Source organism: Opisthocomus hoazin, chromosome Z (genome assembly GCF_030867145.1).
Source record: "Opisthocomus hoazin isolate bOpiHoa1 chromosome Z, bOpiHoa1.hap1, whole genome shotgun sequence".
NCBI classification, from domain to species: Eukaryota; Metazoa; Chordata; class Aves; order Opisthocomiformes; family Opisthocomidae; genus Opisthocomus; species Opisthocomus hoazin.
The window spans coordinates 49,058,839-49,075,048 of NC_134454.1; the positions used below are offsets into that span (position 1 = coordinate 49,058,839).

The 16,210-nt window shown below is 37.3% G+C and overlaps 1 protein-coding gene across 10 annotated transcripts in view; it reads left to right on the plus strand.

Moving 5' to 3' along the window:
• Nucleotides 1-16,210, plus strand: part of AGTPBP1 (ATP/GTP binding carboxypeptidase 1) — an 89,833-nt gene that overhangs the window by 31,939 nt on the left and 41,684 nt on the right. For 8 of the 10 annotated variants that reach the window (XM_075410580.1, XM_075410571.1, XM_075410578.1 and 5 more), the window contains 10 exons: nt 3,049-3,132; nt 3,401-3,487; nt 3,571-3,719; nt 5,195-5,282; nt 5,976-6,120; nt 8,505-8,658; nt 9,398-9,578; nt 11,044-11,173; nt 11,539-11,670; nt 13,305-13,481. In XM_075410580.1, coding sequence (XP_075266695.1) covers nt 3,049-3,132; nt 3,401-3,487; nt 3,571-3,719; nt 5,195-5,282; nt 5,976-6,120; nt 8,505-8,658; nt 9,398-9,578; nt 11,044-11,173; nt 11,539-11,670; nt 13,305-13,481 — 1,327 coding nt within the window. Of the gene's footprint in view, nt 1-3,048; nt 3,133-3,400; nt 3,488-3,570; nt 3,720-5,194; nt 5,283-5,975; nt 6,121-8,504; nt 8,659-9,397; nt 9,579-11,043; nt 11,174-11,538; nt 11,671-13,304; nt 13,482-16,210 lie in introns of those variants that run through there. The other 2 variants (XM_075410576.1, XM_075410581.1) reach the window with 2 other exon arrangements.

Genomic DNA, 16,210 nt, shown 5'->3' on the forward strand with positions numbered 1-16,210 from the left:
GATAATTCAGCTCTTTTTTGCTGTGCTAATAAAGCTGTCTTTCAGGAAAACGTAGTGGGAAAAAAGAAAAAATGAATACACTTAAGTATTTGTTTTTAGTGTTGGCAGTATAGCAGAATTTAGAGGTAACAAATGCTGAGGATGCAGTTTGTATTAGGTCCTACAGAATGACACGCAATAAACACAGAACGAAAAACCAACAAAACCCAATGCATCAACACCCATTTATGTATTTCTTCATTGAGATATATTAGAAGATGATGAAGGGTGATGTGATTCTTAAGAATAATTTGCAGTGGTGGTGTGAAGAGCTGGTTCATATGCATAGTCAGTTACTGTAAAGAAAAATGAGCAGAACTGTGATAGTAGGTATGAGGCTGTGCCACTTGCTTGATTTTTAAATTGAATGCTTTCAGCTTTATACTTACAACTTTAACCAGTTTCATGAGATTCTTTGTATTGACATTTAGTTTTTGAAATGATTAAGATATTAAGTGCCTTTGTGTTGTACAATTAAAATCCTTCAGGTATTTCACACGTGTCATAAAAAGGTGATCTTTCAAGTGAAGTGACAAAGTGTTGAAACACTAATGCTGTGATGAATATACTGTTACTAGAAAGCACCATTCAGTGTTGAAGAAGAATCATCTTCCCTATAAGCTGCTTATTTTAGACAGAATCAGCTGGTTTAGAAGGGAGATAGTTCTTGGGTGATTTCTGACTCAAGACTGTGTTTGGAGAAAATCTTGCAAATCTTCATGTATGTTTTTGTAGTACTTAATAATTCTGACTTTTCCTGAGTAAAATTGAGTGAAGTCAGATAAAATTTGTCATTCCCATGCTCGTTCTTCTTAGATAAAAAGCACGGTATTAACTCTCTGACTTTTAACCAACAAACCTGCTTGTGTGGTTATACATGAAGCTGATTTCTAAACTGTGAAGGTCATTCTAAAATATATTTTATTTTTACTTTAAAATGTTTTATTTTTGTTGTATTTTCTGTATTGAAAGTAACTTTTTTAGGTCTTGTGTGAAACAGGAGTGAAATATCAGGTAATATTGCTAAACTTCCATCAAAAACCCTGCATCACAGGTACACTGTTCTAAGAATTCAGTTTTCCACAAATGACTCGTTACTGCAGTGTAACAAATTTCTGAGAAGGGAGCCTGCTTAAAATAAGCTTAATGTTTTACGGGATTTATAGGAAGGTGATGAAAATGAATTTGGTTGGGGACACGGGGAAGCTTTTAAGTTTTCTGCAAAGCTGTGTCCAGACTTTTTTGGCATTCAGTGGGATTCGTGTTCTTCTTAATGTAAACAGTTAGTTACTGCTCATCAGCGAAGTCGTCTTTAGAAAACAAATGGTTGTCTTAATCAATCCTTGTAATTTTAAGAAAATGTTGTGGAGGCCTGAGGTGTGGAGTTAGTGGGTTTTCTTTTTGCTTTCATGAGGCAAATGTGATGTGGTGGTTGGGGAGGGTGTTTAGTCTTGCGGTATGCTAGGAGATGCAATGTTTTTGAATTTGTGCTTTGGAGTGCTTTTGCTTTTCCATCTAGTGACGTGATTTTCACCAAATGATTATTATTTGGAAAAATGTCGTTGAGAATAACCAAAGTGTTGTATACGGAAAAATTTTTTTATATAATTCAATACCCTATATATATAATTCGGGGTTAAATTCCTACTTTTTTCCATTCCTTAACATTTTAGGTTGTTTTTTGCTGTACACTTTAGTATTTTCTAATCATCTGACACAAGTGATCATCGGGTAAATCAGGATCCACAAAGAGCTAATCTATAAACACAGCTCCACATCAACAGTGTTGTTTTTGTATTTTTTCATTTATTTATCTCAAAATAGTTTTTCTTTTCTCTTGATTTTTTTGGAACCTGAAAATGTCTGCTACTACTTTTCCTTTTCGTGTGCATCTTGAATGCCATTTCTTCTTTCCTTTTGTCTATATTGGTTATTATTATGGTATTTGAATGCCTTGTTCATTAATGGATTTTGTCTTGAAATCTCCTGTGATGATAGGAGGTATTATTACCCTTTAGAGCTGAGGCATACTGAGGTCTGAGGAGTTGTGTAAGATCAAGTGCAAGATCAAAAATCTGTAGTTCTGCCCTGAGCTGAATCTGATCAGATAGATTCTGGCGAGTCAGCCTTTTTACAATTTTTATAGTATGTTGGACTTGTGAGTGTTTTCTTTTCCAGTTAGTTTTAATTTAGTAAAAAGCATGAGAGTTGTGCACATACCTTCTTTTTCTTGTTTGTTAACAATATTTGTTTTAATTAAATGGACAGTTTCCAGCCTGAACGTACTTTACCGCCCTGTTCCTGTGTTCTTCACTGTTAATCTGCCTCCTTTTCTTCTTATTGCAGGTGTTGTGCAAGCTTTTCCACACAGCTCTGCCACTATATTTCATTCTTGAACTGCAACACCTTCTTACTTTTCCAAACCAGGACCTAGATACTGCCAGTTGTGCAATGGTTTTATGATCTGGATAAACATACACCTGACATTTGGCTGACACCGCCAAATTCATTCTTATTTGTTACCTAGTCGATAAACGAACCTAGCTCTCCAGAGGTGAAAAGCTAGTGCACTAACACACTCACTGCACGAGCTACTCTCTAAAACTCTTTTAATTTTAGTTATGGTAGGACTCATGTAAGTTACTAATGTTACCTCGTGCTGTCCTGGATTAGAGCGTTAACATAAGTAATGACTGGGTAATTCCTGCTTCTACTACGAAGTATGAAATGGTGCATTGTTTTTCCAAAACCCAGTGGGTTGTGTGCATGAAAACTCAGTTCCCTCACATACAAGTACTGGACTCGGTCAGCTGTGAATGGAGGTGTTTAAACTTAAGTACATTTATTGTTTGTGGATATAAGTGGGGATGAAGCTGAGGTGTCTCTGAAAATCTGTCCCCCTGTCTTCGTGTCAACTTTGTTAGTTTTATTGCTGTATGAGGTGATTCCGCTTTTCTAATTAGTAACAGTATGCAACAATGTAACTGAGAACTCTGCTTTTTATTTTAGGACAAAAATCTCTCAAGATATTGAAAGACTGATTCATCAAAATGACATTATAGACAGAGTTGTGTATGACCTTGATAATTTGAGGTAAGTTTTTATCCTTCTGAAAACAATATTCAGCGAACACTCTGTTCTACTTTCTCTGTGGTAGGATTTGTAATATTTAAAGCAGTACTATTATGACAGACTTCAGTGAAAGTTTCATCTGATGTTAATAGTGTTTCTGCTATCCAGGCTGTATTTAGAGGAAGGTTCAAAATAATTTCCGAGTTACCAAGTGAGGGCTAAAATAAACTTCATGAGTTTGTTTTAGTTAAGTTTGTTTTGTTCGTTTTGATCCCTTTTCTACTTGTAGTTGTTCGGTACCAGAGGACGCGGATGTTTTGAAGTTTAATTCCAAATTTGAATCTGGAAACCTGCGCAAAGTTATTCAGATCAGAAAGTAAGATATTCTAACTCTTCTATTCATACATACGGCCTTTTATTTCTGCTTCTTAATAAAAGATTGTTTTTGTTAATCTTTAGAAATGAGTATGATCTAATTCTGAACTCGGATATAAATAGCAATCATTATCATCAGTGGTTTTACTTTGAAGTCAGTGGAATGAAAACTGGCATTGGTTACCGGTTTAACATCATCAACTGTGAAAAGTCAAACAGTCAGTTTAACTACGGTAAGATACACTTCCCATACTTTGAGAAGAAATACATAGAAAGATATCTGTACTAGATGGCTCAGCTGTTTCCTTCCCTCTGCCCCAGGATCAGTAGTATATTCATGTTGTCAGATCAGATTCTTTTTTAATAGTATTACTAGAAAATGCTTTGACGCGTTTCAGTTGAAAAGAAAAAAAGTATCTTAAAACACTGGCTGTCACTTTTTAAACTGAAGTTTTGTTGTAAGAGGCTAAAGCAGAAGAAATTTACTGATGGCTGCAGCTGAAAGTTGTCTTACAAGACCGCTATGGTGGGGACAACACCAAAGGCTGTTGATCCACACAGGTGCAAGAAGAATGACGACTGTCATCATTAATCTCTTTCTGAATAGAGATATATTTTCAGATATGAAAGTAAGTGGAGACATTCTTAAACAATTTTGTCTTATTGATAGGAAGAGAGGCACATTATTTGAGAAGGAAGAGTAATTCTCCTTTGAAATACTGGGCTTCATAGGTGACCCTTGCAGCCTCGAGCAAGTGGTGTTTGCTGCTTGTACCTCATCCAAAAGTACTGGCTGACTGAGTATGCCTTTTTGCGAGTTTGTGGGTTTTTTTTTTCCTGATGGATTTTCTGAAATTCGTCCTTTAAGAAGGAAAAATCTCCACTATAGCCCCCAACCTCAAATTCTTGGGACAGAGTAACATCATATTATTCTTTGTCATAACTGTACAATTCACATTGATAAAATCCAGGAACATCAGGTAGTTTCACTAGTAATAGGATGCTTTGAAATGTTTTACTACTCTTCATCAGTTACCTTATCTCTTCATTCATATGTTACATATACTTACCTGATAGTTACTTTGGGTTTTTTAAGTATACTGATGGAGGCAATATATTTGGCTAATTGTCTAACTAGTGAACAGTGTTCAGTTAATACGTATTATTTTCTACTTTAACTTCGTATTAAGTATTCAACTTAAGTATACTCTTTAAAAAAATCCCAAACTTTAAAGCTTTACTGTTTTTTTTTAAAAAAAAAAAAAAATTGTCCTGAAACATCAATTACTTTCTGCAATCCGCGTGAATGGATGATGGTATAAATTTTTTGTATTATCTTTGAAGCCTTTTTGTTATGGTGAGTTGGATGGAGTGGGACCCAAGACTTCTTATACATTACCATTCATGCTAGCGACAGCTTTCATGTAAACATTTAATTTTGGTCTTCCATAGGTCTAATAGTTTTTTATCTTTAGTTTGTTATTTTCTGAAAATGAGGACGTGATGAGGGGAGAAGTGGAAGAATCTTTTGTCACCAGGTTGAAAGAGTGTACAATACCCAAGCATTCATGAAAATATACTCTATAATAGTGAGTAAATGAGTATATGTAGTTCAGAGACTCGCATTTAAGTGTTGATATGGTCAGTTAGTGCTAAGATCTTGATGTTTAATGTTAAACGTTAAAGTGAGATGTGTTTTTTCTCTAAGGTATGCAGCCCCTTATGTATTCTGTTCAAGAAGCATTAAATTCTCAACCATGTTGGACTCGTGTTGGCACAGATATTTGTTACTATAAGTAAGTACGCCAGTCAAACATACAGCAAATCTTATACTGAATATCAGTATGAGGTACAATTTTTGAGGAGAAATGTTTGCTTATGAATTTGATAATTTTTAGTAGTTCAGTTGTGAACAGAGTTTTCTTCGTGAGTTACTACGGAGAGTAATAGAAGTGGTCAAAATATACAGCATCTTATTTTGTTAACACACTGCTAATATTTAAGCTGTTCATCGTTTATACTTTTATGAGAAATTGCGTACTGTTCCAGAGAGGCTTTAAGGGAATGTACATGTGCATGCTTACTTGAAATCTTAACAGTGACTTCTAGTAATACTGATCACATGGTGAGTGTGATTAGGCTGCTGTATTCTATGATGCAATCATTGTAGGGCAATCCTGGAACACAGGATGAGATGAGATGGCATATCCATATGTTACCCTTCCTGGTCAACAGTTGTTTCCTTCCTTTTTTTTTTTTTCTTTTCCCACTATGAGTGAATGTGTATCACTGCTATAATGAAGTATCCTTACAGATGGTGGGAACAGTAAAACCTAAAACCTGTGTAAGCAGGTATTTAACCTGGATGTATGCAGAAGAGAAGTACAGTCCGTAAAACTCTTCCTGGCTCTTAGAGTCTGCATTCAGGAATAACGATATGAAAAAAAAGAAGTGTTCTAATGTGTTTATTATCTTTGTTTTACTTTTAGGAATCACTTTTCAAGAAGTTCAATTGCTGCTGGAGGTCAGAAAGGAAAATCTTATTACACAATTACGTTCACGGTGACCTTCCAACATAAAGATGATGTCTGCTACTTTGCTTACCATTATCCATATACGTACTCAACTTTAAAGGTGAGAAGATTATGATCTGTTACATAGATACATATTCATACTTTTGGACAGTGTGGAATGTAAGTATTCATGAATGAGTTCTTCTTACTTCTTTTTGGGAAGTTCAAAATGCTGCTTAAAATGGAGAGTTTCATAAAATATTAGACTGGCAAAGTATGTAGGTTGCTCTAGAAAACAGTCCCTGGAAAAATAAATTTGGTACTTACTTGCAGCTTAAGTGGGTTTTCTGGGAATTGTAATTCATAATTGTGGGGAACAGTGTTGATTGGATGAAGTATTTGTGTTTGAGTCAAATGACTCATATCCTACTGTTCTGCATGTACCTCTTCATAACTGACCTATTCAGGTTACTGTATTTAGGGTAATCAGAGACCTTTTTAGGATAATGAATTGGCTAACAAAGTGGCATGAAGCTTTTGGTACTGAGCAAAACTCTGGCCTAGAATGTCTGCTGGTGGCTTCTGTCGTGGCCATAAAAGCAAACGGGGGGATTCAGTGGCCAGTGTGTAACAGCACTGAATGAAGCTTTTTACTAAGGCATACTTGCTCTTGGAAAAAGTACCTGCTAAGGGATGTTATGAGCAGCTGCTGCCACCAACAGCTCTGGGGCCTGGTGCTTCCTCCTGCACAGCTGGTGGAGCCCAGCCAAGAGGCCAGGGTCTCTGCCCCAGGCTGACAGGTGTGGCTGCTGCTCTCCTCTTTGCTGGTAGATTCCACCACTAGTGAGTCTGAGTGTGTATCCCGAAGAGGGAGAGAGGGAGACTTGGATACACACTTGCACATCTGCCTTCCCCGTCGCGGCTGGCTGCACAGGCTGGCACAGGCAATGTGCTGCCTTCGGCAGCACCCCTCTGTAACACTGCCAGGACTTGCTTAAAAGATAATTACAGACACCCAGGTCCCTTTCTTACTCTCCAGCTGGTAAGGGTTGCTGTTCACTGGTAAAAGCACCCATCCCCTCCCCGGATAAGTATGTGCACATTTGTGGATGACTGGCATGACCCGTCCATGCCATACCCCTGCCTGGATTCCAGTCTCTCGCACCTGCTGTGCAGGCCTCCAGCTTCCACGCTTGTCCAGCCTGATGCTGCTGCCTAGCAGACAGATGCATGCACTCGCACGCTTGTCTCACAGGCACTCCACACTTGTGGTTCCCCTCAGTGCCAGCATGGAGTCTTGGCCTGCCTGATGCCTCTGCCTCCACCTGTGGCCTCGTACTCACTAGGTAGTCCACCTTGAAGTTTCTTAGCAAGTTGCACACGCAGACCCCATGCACACGAGCTTTGGGGAAGATGCGTATGCTCCCCCCCCACTCCCCCCAGCAGCTGGTTCTGGGCACATAGGCTCGTGACCCATGTTCCTGTGCTGGGTGCTGGCACTTAGACACCCTCCCTTGCTTCACTCCCCTTATCACCCCACTGGCTGGTTTCTGGGACACACACTTTTCTTGCCCCAGTGAATGGACACCAAGACCCTGACCCACTCCAGCATCTGGCACCGAGACCCCCTCTTGCTGACACTACACACTGAAGACTGCCTACACTGCCTGCGGCTCCTGCTGCTGGCACGAAGTGCACTTGCTTCGATCCCAGCAGTAGCTGGCACTTTGGACACAAAGTCTTTGGTGCCCACAGATGCTCCTAAGAGGTGTGGCCTCTCCCACTGCTGATGCTGAGACCCTTGTTCCCTCTAGTTGCTGACCCCAGATCCACTTACACCTGTCTTGTTAGTTGCACCTATCCACACAGCACGTGCATGCAGGGGATAGAAAGTGAGGCTGCACAGAGAGGTAGCTAAGGACAGACAGTAGGGATCAGGTGCATAAGTTTTGCATGCTCCCGCAGGCCTCCCTTGAATATCCCAATTCCTCACGTTCATTTTGTTTCCTCCTTGTCCTGCAGCTGGTCCTCTACAAAGCTTTGCCTGTAGATTCTCAGTGGGCCATCAGTTAGATACAGGAGACTTTGATCTTTGCTATTGTTTCTGTGACGTCTCATCTGCGGGGATTGTTTCTCTCTGTTCCTCTTTATTGCTTCTCCCTTTACTTGTTATCCCCATTCGAACTGAAAAGGTCCTGATCAGATAACCTGAATGAAGCGCAAAGGTTCTTACCTTCCACCTGTTCTTACAGTATCATCTGGTAGAAAGTAATGTACCCTCTGTGCCTTCATCTTCCTCGAAACCATTGGAAAAATAGACTCTACAAAGAGAAGTATTCGGTTAGAGATGTAGAGAATGATATTTTATTTTCAAAATTATGATGGAAACTTGAACATTGTTTAGAACAACAAAAAGAAAGATTGATTAAATAGTACCTGTGGAATATGCTGTGATATGTGACTGCAAAAGATTTGAAGCATTTTTGCATTATTTTTGGGATGAAGATGCATCTTCAGAAGCTGGAATCTATGCACAACCCTCAACAGATATATTTTCGACAAGCTGTTCTTTGTGAGACCCTGGCAGGCAACAGTTGTCCCTTAATCACCATTACGGCCATGCCAGAGTCCCATTACTATGAACATATCTGTCAGTTCAGTAAGTATGACTTTTCTTTCTCATCTACTGAAAATAATGTAATAATAGATCTTTATGAAAAAAAGTTAGTAGTAACTGTTGTGCATAGTAAAAATAGCAGTGTAAAATAAGGTTGATGAATTTAATGAAATTGAGGCATCAATATTCAGGATTTGCATTGTGTTTAGTAATATTTGTGGTAGTCAAATAGGATATTTATATCTGGATATATAAGAGTATGTATATTCATATATTTTAAATCGATTGCTAGATGTTTTTATATGTTACATTTTGCAGACAGCACTTCTTGGAAAAGAATACCTGACTTCTGAGTATTTCTCCGAATGCTCAGGTTATTTGCTTGTCAAAAAATCTTTCATAAAGCCAATATCTAAGTACTGCAATTCAAAGTGAGCTTTAGTTAGGATGGCGTTCCTGGTTTATTCCTCTGCCCCAGTATTTTTCTTGGCTATTGGAAAAAAAACCCATCAAAGTCATCATACCACAATTGCCAGCTCAAACTAGTTGTGACTGTATGATGGTCTGATTGAATATGAAGGTCCATTGTGAGAGTTCTGTAATTAACAGTCCTTACAACAATATTCTGGCAAGGTCCATCAATGGTATCAATAACACTCAACTCCCAAAGACTGCATTTTGCATTGTAATAAATGAAGTAGCTGTTGCCTCTTTTTTCAATTAACAAACCGTTTACTTCACTTGAATTGTGTTTTGCAACTTCTGTGCATACTTGTTTTAGGGAATCGTCCTTACATTTTCCTATCTGCTCGTGTACATCCTGGAGAGACTAATGCAAGCTGGGTTATGAAGGGGACACTGGAATACCTTATGAGCAATAATCCAAGTGCTCAATGTTTACGAGAATCTTACATTTTCAAAATTATTCCCATGCTGAACCCAGATGGTGTCATCAATGGAAAGTAAGCATAAGTTTACTCACAAATGTGTAACCTGTACTACTAAGTGTTTGCATCTGTTAATTAAAAAAAAATATATCTAAACCTGCAAATGCAATACATAATGTGAAAAAAACCACACTTAAAACATAGCTAGGACTTTTCCATTGTTTTGGCTTTTTAAAGGCAGAGGCATTCTTCTGTGAATTTCAATTTTATAAAAAATGTCTTCAGTTGTTCATGGATGATAATCGTTCCTATGTGATTTGACATGGCATTTTAATTGTCTTTCTGAGCTACAGTCTTGGGTAGGTGTAGAGTGTCATCTGAGAGCACCAGCTGCTTTTAAGAACAGCTAAACAAGTTCATGGTTCTCATGAAAAAGAGCAGTCCTTGTATCTGAGAAAGCATTTTACGTATTTTTTCACCTCTTAATTATAGTTTTTAGAAGGATGTTATGGAAATGGCTGATGTCAAATGTTACTGAAAAGGAGAAAGTTAATAAGTGTGCAAGAGAAAGGGTAAGAAAGTATCCTGATTTAATTAAAGTCATTAATGATAATTCTTCGACTTACTACCACTTTTCTTAATAAATTTAAGGGATATTTCAGGACCTTTTGATACTGCTATGAGTAAGCATTCAGTAGTCTTATATTTATTTGGTTATAGGGAATTCATATGAAATGGAGACTTTGGTATGGTGAATCTACTGTTCCTTCATAACTAGTTGTGGGCAACATTTTAAAAGGTTTTGTGAACAAAATAGTAAAAATCAGAGCAATTATGGATTTGAGTTGAACACTGTCCTTATATATGTAAAAACATTTATCTAATGGAACATCTGGAAATAAATCATTCAGAATACAAGTGAAAGTTTAATACAGGGACAATTAGGAAATCTGTCCTGGCAGGTGGAGTCTAAAGACAAAGGTACTGAAGATGACTGCAGGAACATGAATTTCTGCAAGTTTAAAAGTTCTTGCTGATAGTTTACTGAATACAGAGATGATCTTTATTTGTTCACTGAGTGTTTTGGTTATTTGGTTTGGTTTTTATTTCTTTCTTGTTTTTCTCACAGCTGCTTGTCTCCTAACAATTTCATGTTTCAAGTCTTAGATTTCTGACTGACATTAGTCTTTATATTACAGAAGACACCAACACTGTAAAGATAGCGTATATTCAAAATTACTGATTTTGAGCTAGCACTGGAATAGAATCGCAAGCTTTCAGTTTCAACAGCAAATAAGCAAGATTACAATTGACTTCATATAAGAAGTTACTTATAATTTATTTTTAGGTTTTCTGTAACATAACTTTAAAATCCAAAACACTTCTACTATTCGGCATTTTAGAAAACTGGGGTGTGTTTCTTACCAGACTCCTTCCAAAGAAACAGTGGTGATGAGGAAAACTTGAGGTGGGGGGGAGGCTTATTTAAAAGTATGGTAATATAGACTACATCACGCGTTTTTCCACCCCCTCACAATAGCCACCGTTGCTCTTTAAGTGGAGAAGATTTAAACAGACAGTGGCAAAATCCAAATCCAGATCTGCATCCCACTATTTACCATGCTAAAGGGTTACTGCAATATCTGGCTGCTATAAAACGCTTACCTTTGGTGAGTATGTGTGTGTAAGCAATTCTGAATCTTTTTATCCTTGTCTATGTAGCAAGTCTGTTAAGTAAATATTTTAAGGTGGTCTTGTAAACCGTGTCACTCTTAAATTTGACTTGGAGAACTTGTCTTCTGCAAACCTTTAGGTCTAAATCTGTATCCTTTGCTAGGGCAGAAGGTTAAACCTTGCTTAGATGAATCCTAGTTTTTTTGCCTTAATGTGAAAGTTAACTATATAAGGAGCTGTATTTCCTAAATCTTTGGAGCTTTCAACAGTACAAATAAAAATTTTTGTTTTCCTTCTATTACTTTTATAAAATGTTAATTTCATATGCCTTGGCTTTATTTTGCTGAATGATTTATTGTAGGTCTACTGCGATTATCATGGTCACTCTCGTAAAAAGAATGTATTTATGTATGGCTGCAGCATCAAAGAGACAATGTGGCACACGAATGTTAATGCTGCCTCTTGTGACCTGATGGAAGACCCTGGTTACAGGGTAAGTTTGACATTTGTACCTTTTTCACTTAGCATGAATTTGGAATATTATTTTTAGATAACTTCCCAATACTATTATGTGCACATAGTGGTCTCATAGCATAAGCAGACTTACTTAGAATGATCGCTTTTTAGTTCATGAGTGTGCTTCCAACTATTTTGAGAGCTTTAAACATTGTACACTAATACAGCTAAAGATTTAATGTTAGTAGAGTGCTTTATTTTTGGGGGTCTTTGTACCAATATGTACTTTTTTATGTTCAGCATTACCGTTACAGTAAATACACTGAAAATATGATTCTGTGCATTTATAATTACTGGATGAAAAAAGAGTCATCGAAGCCTGTGTCGCAAATGCAAACAATATTGTAGTAACCAGAAAATAAAATACTGCTCCGAGAAATACTATTTTTTGAGTATGGAAATAGGCAAGGTTCCTCTTGTACAGATGTGCAGTTGAGGCATGTGCCCTTAATACATATACATAATATACTTGCACAAACGACATCCACTGCATTGTATAAGCTTTCAAAAAGTCGAAAAGATTTAAAGAATTATGTGTTACCTGTTTCTTCTGTGTAACTCCACTGCCGCCTTGTGGCAACCGCAAATCTGTGCAACCTCATGTATCCAGACCCTGTGTTTTTTGGGGGAGATGCAGTTAAGCTTGAAAAGCGTGTGAATGTACGTTAAAACGCTTGTAATGCATCTGTGAGTGTGCATGACTACAAATGCTTTCAGATTTTTTTTCCCAACTATTTTGTAAAAAAAAAAAAAAAAAAAATCTATCACTCCTTGATTGTTTTTTTTTTGTCTCCTGGATGCTGAGTCTGATGTCATTCACGTCTGCTGCCCACCATGTTCTGTCACTTCGGCCTGTGCTACCATACCACACATAAGACAATAGTCAGTAACAGTTCTGGGAAAAAACCTCTTGGTTTCAAAAAGGTGGACTGAAATGTTGGGCAAGCTTACACTAATAATGGTGTACGTACTACTGAAATAGGAAATTCACAGTGGTCATGTGCTTTGGTTTAACTGATACAAATAAAACCTGGACAGAATGCAGTCGCTTAGCATTAGTCAAATACGTACATTTGCAAAACCGTTTCTCGTCTTTTTCAAAAGCTGTCACGTAAACCATTGTATTGAACTTTGATTCACGTTCTTGAAGTTAAATATCCACCTAGTGCTTCGCTGAATATGACTGACTTTTATGTATCAATGAAGTACTGCCTGTGTTAGGTCTGCAAATTGGATTGTTGAAACAGTCTGAAAACGAATTCAATTAATTATGTCAGGTATGTAGTAGAGTTTATTTGAGTAAAGTTGTCTTGGTGAATTAGGAGGTGGTGGAATTCTTCTGAATCCTGATTATTACCCACAAGACTACCACTTAATTTTAGTGATTGAATTGGAAAAAGAGGATTTTTATAAGTGTGAAATGGCAAACCTGTTGTTACTTGAACGCGATGAGTTTTGAAAATTCATGATGGGGAAATGTTTTCATTCTTGTTTTTTTAATTCAAATTTCAGCAAAATTTTCTAACAGTTTGTGGTGGCGTATGCCCCTTTCCCCTGCTTCCATAAGTGAAAGAAAAGAATTGCTGTATTTTTCAAATTGCTGTCCTGCAGGCACTCCCCAAGATCCTAAGTCAGACTGCTCCAGCATTCTGCATGGGCAGCTGCAGCTTTGTAGTGGAAAAGTCCAAGGAATCAACAGCGCGCGTTGTTGTCTGGAGAGAGATAGGAGTACAAAGGAGCTACACAATGGAAAGCACGTTATGTGGATGTGACCAGGGCAAATATAAGGTAAGAAAATATGTCAGTAAAACTGTTCTTGCTTCATAACTTCTTTGTTTGCATTGGTATCTTGTTCTATAACGCCACTTGCTTGCTTGCTTTAAACTTCTAAAACTCTTTGAAGATCCGTGTACACTAATGTTAGAGTGAAATTACTTAATTTGCATAACAGTCTTCATCTGTCACTTAAAACCCCCCCAGTATGTTATGCTTATTGGCTGTTTCAACACAGTTGATAACTGCTTGTAACACGTATGTATGCATGTAGTTAAAAAAATCAGAACTGTTCTTTCCAGTAGATTGTTGGGTAGTAGTAAATGCCAGTACTAGAATAAAAATTTCCTGTGCATATGACAATTTCAGACTGCACCATGGCAGTTCATGGTTCTTCAGCAGATATTTAGTAGTGTCCCTTACATAATTTTCCTTTGTAGCAGCAGAAACAGGCTTATAAATCAAAATACTTTTGTATCATAACTACAAATTACATGTCTCTGAACTCATCATAGTTGTTTGACTTAAAACTTGTTTTCAACTTTGTCCTTCAAAAGTGTTAACAGGGGTGGATATCTGACAACAAAAGGTGATGCTGTTTTTAGTTTCTCATTAATAGAGAACTTATGTAAAATAAAATATTTTTATGGAAAAAAAGAGAACCACCACCCTAACATCTCATCTTCAACTTCAGTCACTGGATTAAAATTAGCTACTAATTTAAGCAAGTTTTTAAAATGGTCATTCATGGAAGAAGTCACAGTTTCCTCTACTTGAACATAGAGTTTAGGAATGCTGATCAAGAAGAGGACCATAAGCCTCAAATACGGTGCTTGACAAAAAGAGGATCAGAAGGCTGGGACTGGGGCGGGGCAGGGGGCAGGAACAAAAAAAATGTTGAAACAAGGTATATTTAATGTGTTAATGTATGCTCCAACACCCGTGCTTATCTCCCTAGACAAAAGGAAGGCAGATATTTGGCAGAAATTTCATCAGGTCTGTAACTACTAGATGAATTAGTTAATTTTATCAATTAACAGAAGCATTCCTGCTATTCTCAGGATATTCCATTACTCCTCAGATGACATCTTTATGGAGCTTTAAAAAATGATAGCTTGTCCAACTTGCTTATTTTGAAACTTCCAGAATATTTTTAACCATGAACCTTCATGGCTTCAGCAGTGTTGCTAAGGAAAGTTGTAAAGGAAGGTGAATTGAAGATGCTTTGTGGACAAACTTTCAAGATGCTTAAGACGCACATCCCTTATTCAGTAAGGGAGAAAAAAAAATGGCTGAATTCTCTGGCAAAATAATTTACTCAAAAGGGAACAGCATTCTTCTATGTAATATAAACTAGCTGGTGAGATCAGATTGCTGTTCTGTCATTCACTGTATGTGGAATAAAACTATTTGTGAGGTCTTAGTCATCCTCTGAACATACAGGAAGATTCTTCATTTTTTCTTCACTATGATAATGCTCAGGCTTATTAAGAAAATGTATCTGAAAGGCCAAGTTGACTAGACAGAACAAGAAAAGAACAACATTTCTCCAGCGAGAAGGTCAAAGAGATGAAGAGGCGCAGTCTGTATTTTTTGCTGTGGAGTGAGTGGGGCCACTAACTGTGAATAAACTTGAGGTATAAATTTGATGACATATCTTAATATGTGATTTCAAAACATAGAGAGGAGTTAAACTGTAGAAATTGCCTCTGTTCCTACTTCGCACCCCAAAGGATGTGACAGTTCAGCTCTGAGGGAGTGGACTGTATATCGTGTAAAGGTTTGAAGCACTTCTCCAGTTGTCTTCTGGTTTGGCATCATCACTGAATTTTGTTAAAAGTACAAAGAGGATTACTCAACAATTCTGTTCTTTGTGGAAGAAATGCTGAGTCTTTGCCAAAGCTGGATAATAGAAGAACATCCATTTTTCTTTTTATTCTTTGTTATTTTACTCAAAAATGGTGATGCTAGACTATCTCTAGCCGGAAAGCTGTTGAACTGAAGTTAGCAATTTTTGCCTGCATTTAGGATCCCTGGTGACAGAGCTATCTCTGGAAGCAATCTTGTTTTAACTGCTTGTGTGGGGTCTTTGTAGTGCATTGAGAATTAGTGCTGCAAATATTGTTCAGTTGTCTGCGATTCAAGATATTGAAAAGCAAACGTTTAGGTGAAGAGATACTCCAAGATCTACTATGGAGGATAATTAAGATGCCAGACAAAAGAACGATTTCTTCAATAACTCAAACTACCTGAAGACTGAATTCCATCCCTTTCTTGACTGGAGATTAGTAAGTTTGGGAGCATTGCTTAATTTTAAAGTTAATTGAAAATATTTTGTTATGTGGCAATTTTATGATGCACAAAAAGAGAAGACTTTAGGAGATGAGGGTTCAATCAACAAACTTTGTCGGTTTACCATGATTCTTCAATCTCTAGATTTTGAGTTGTCAAAAATGGTCATATCTTTGTAGCCTCTACTGAATAAGAAAGCAGAACAAGATGATCATGTTTTAGTATGATCTTAGTATGGCTGTTTTCAGTTTATTAACTACGTATTACAGGAATATTCTTCTCAACTTAAGGTCACAGTCTGTTGTGCTTTTGTTTTGCATCTTTCAGGTAGCAAGGATCATCACAAAGACAGTCTGCTCATTCTAAGATATTTTTGTGATATGCTTAGCAAGGAAGACTTCAACTAGCCATCTAAAATGTTACTGTCTAGAAGAAAGACAGTTATATAAAAT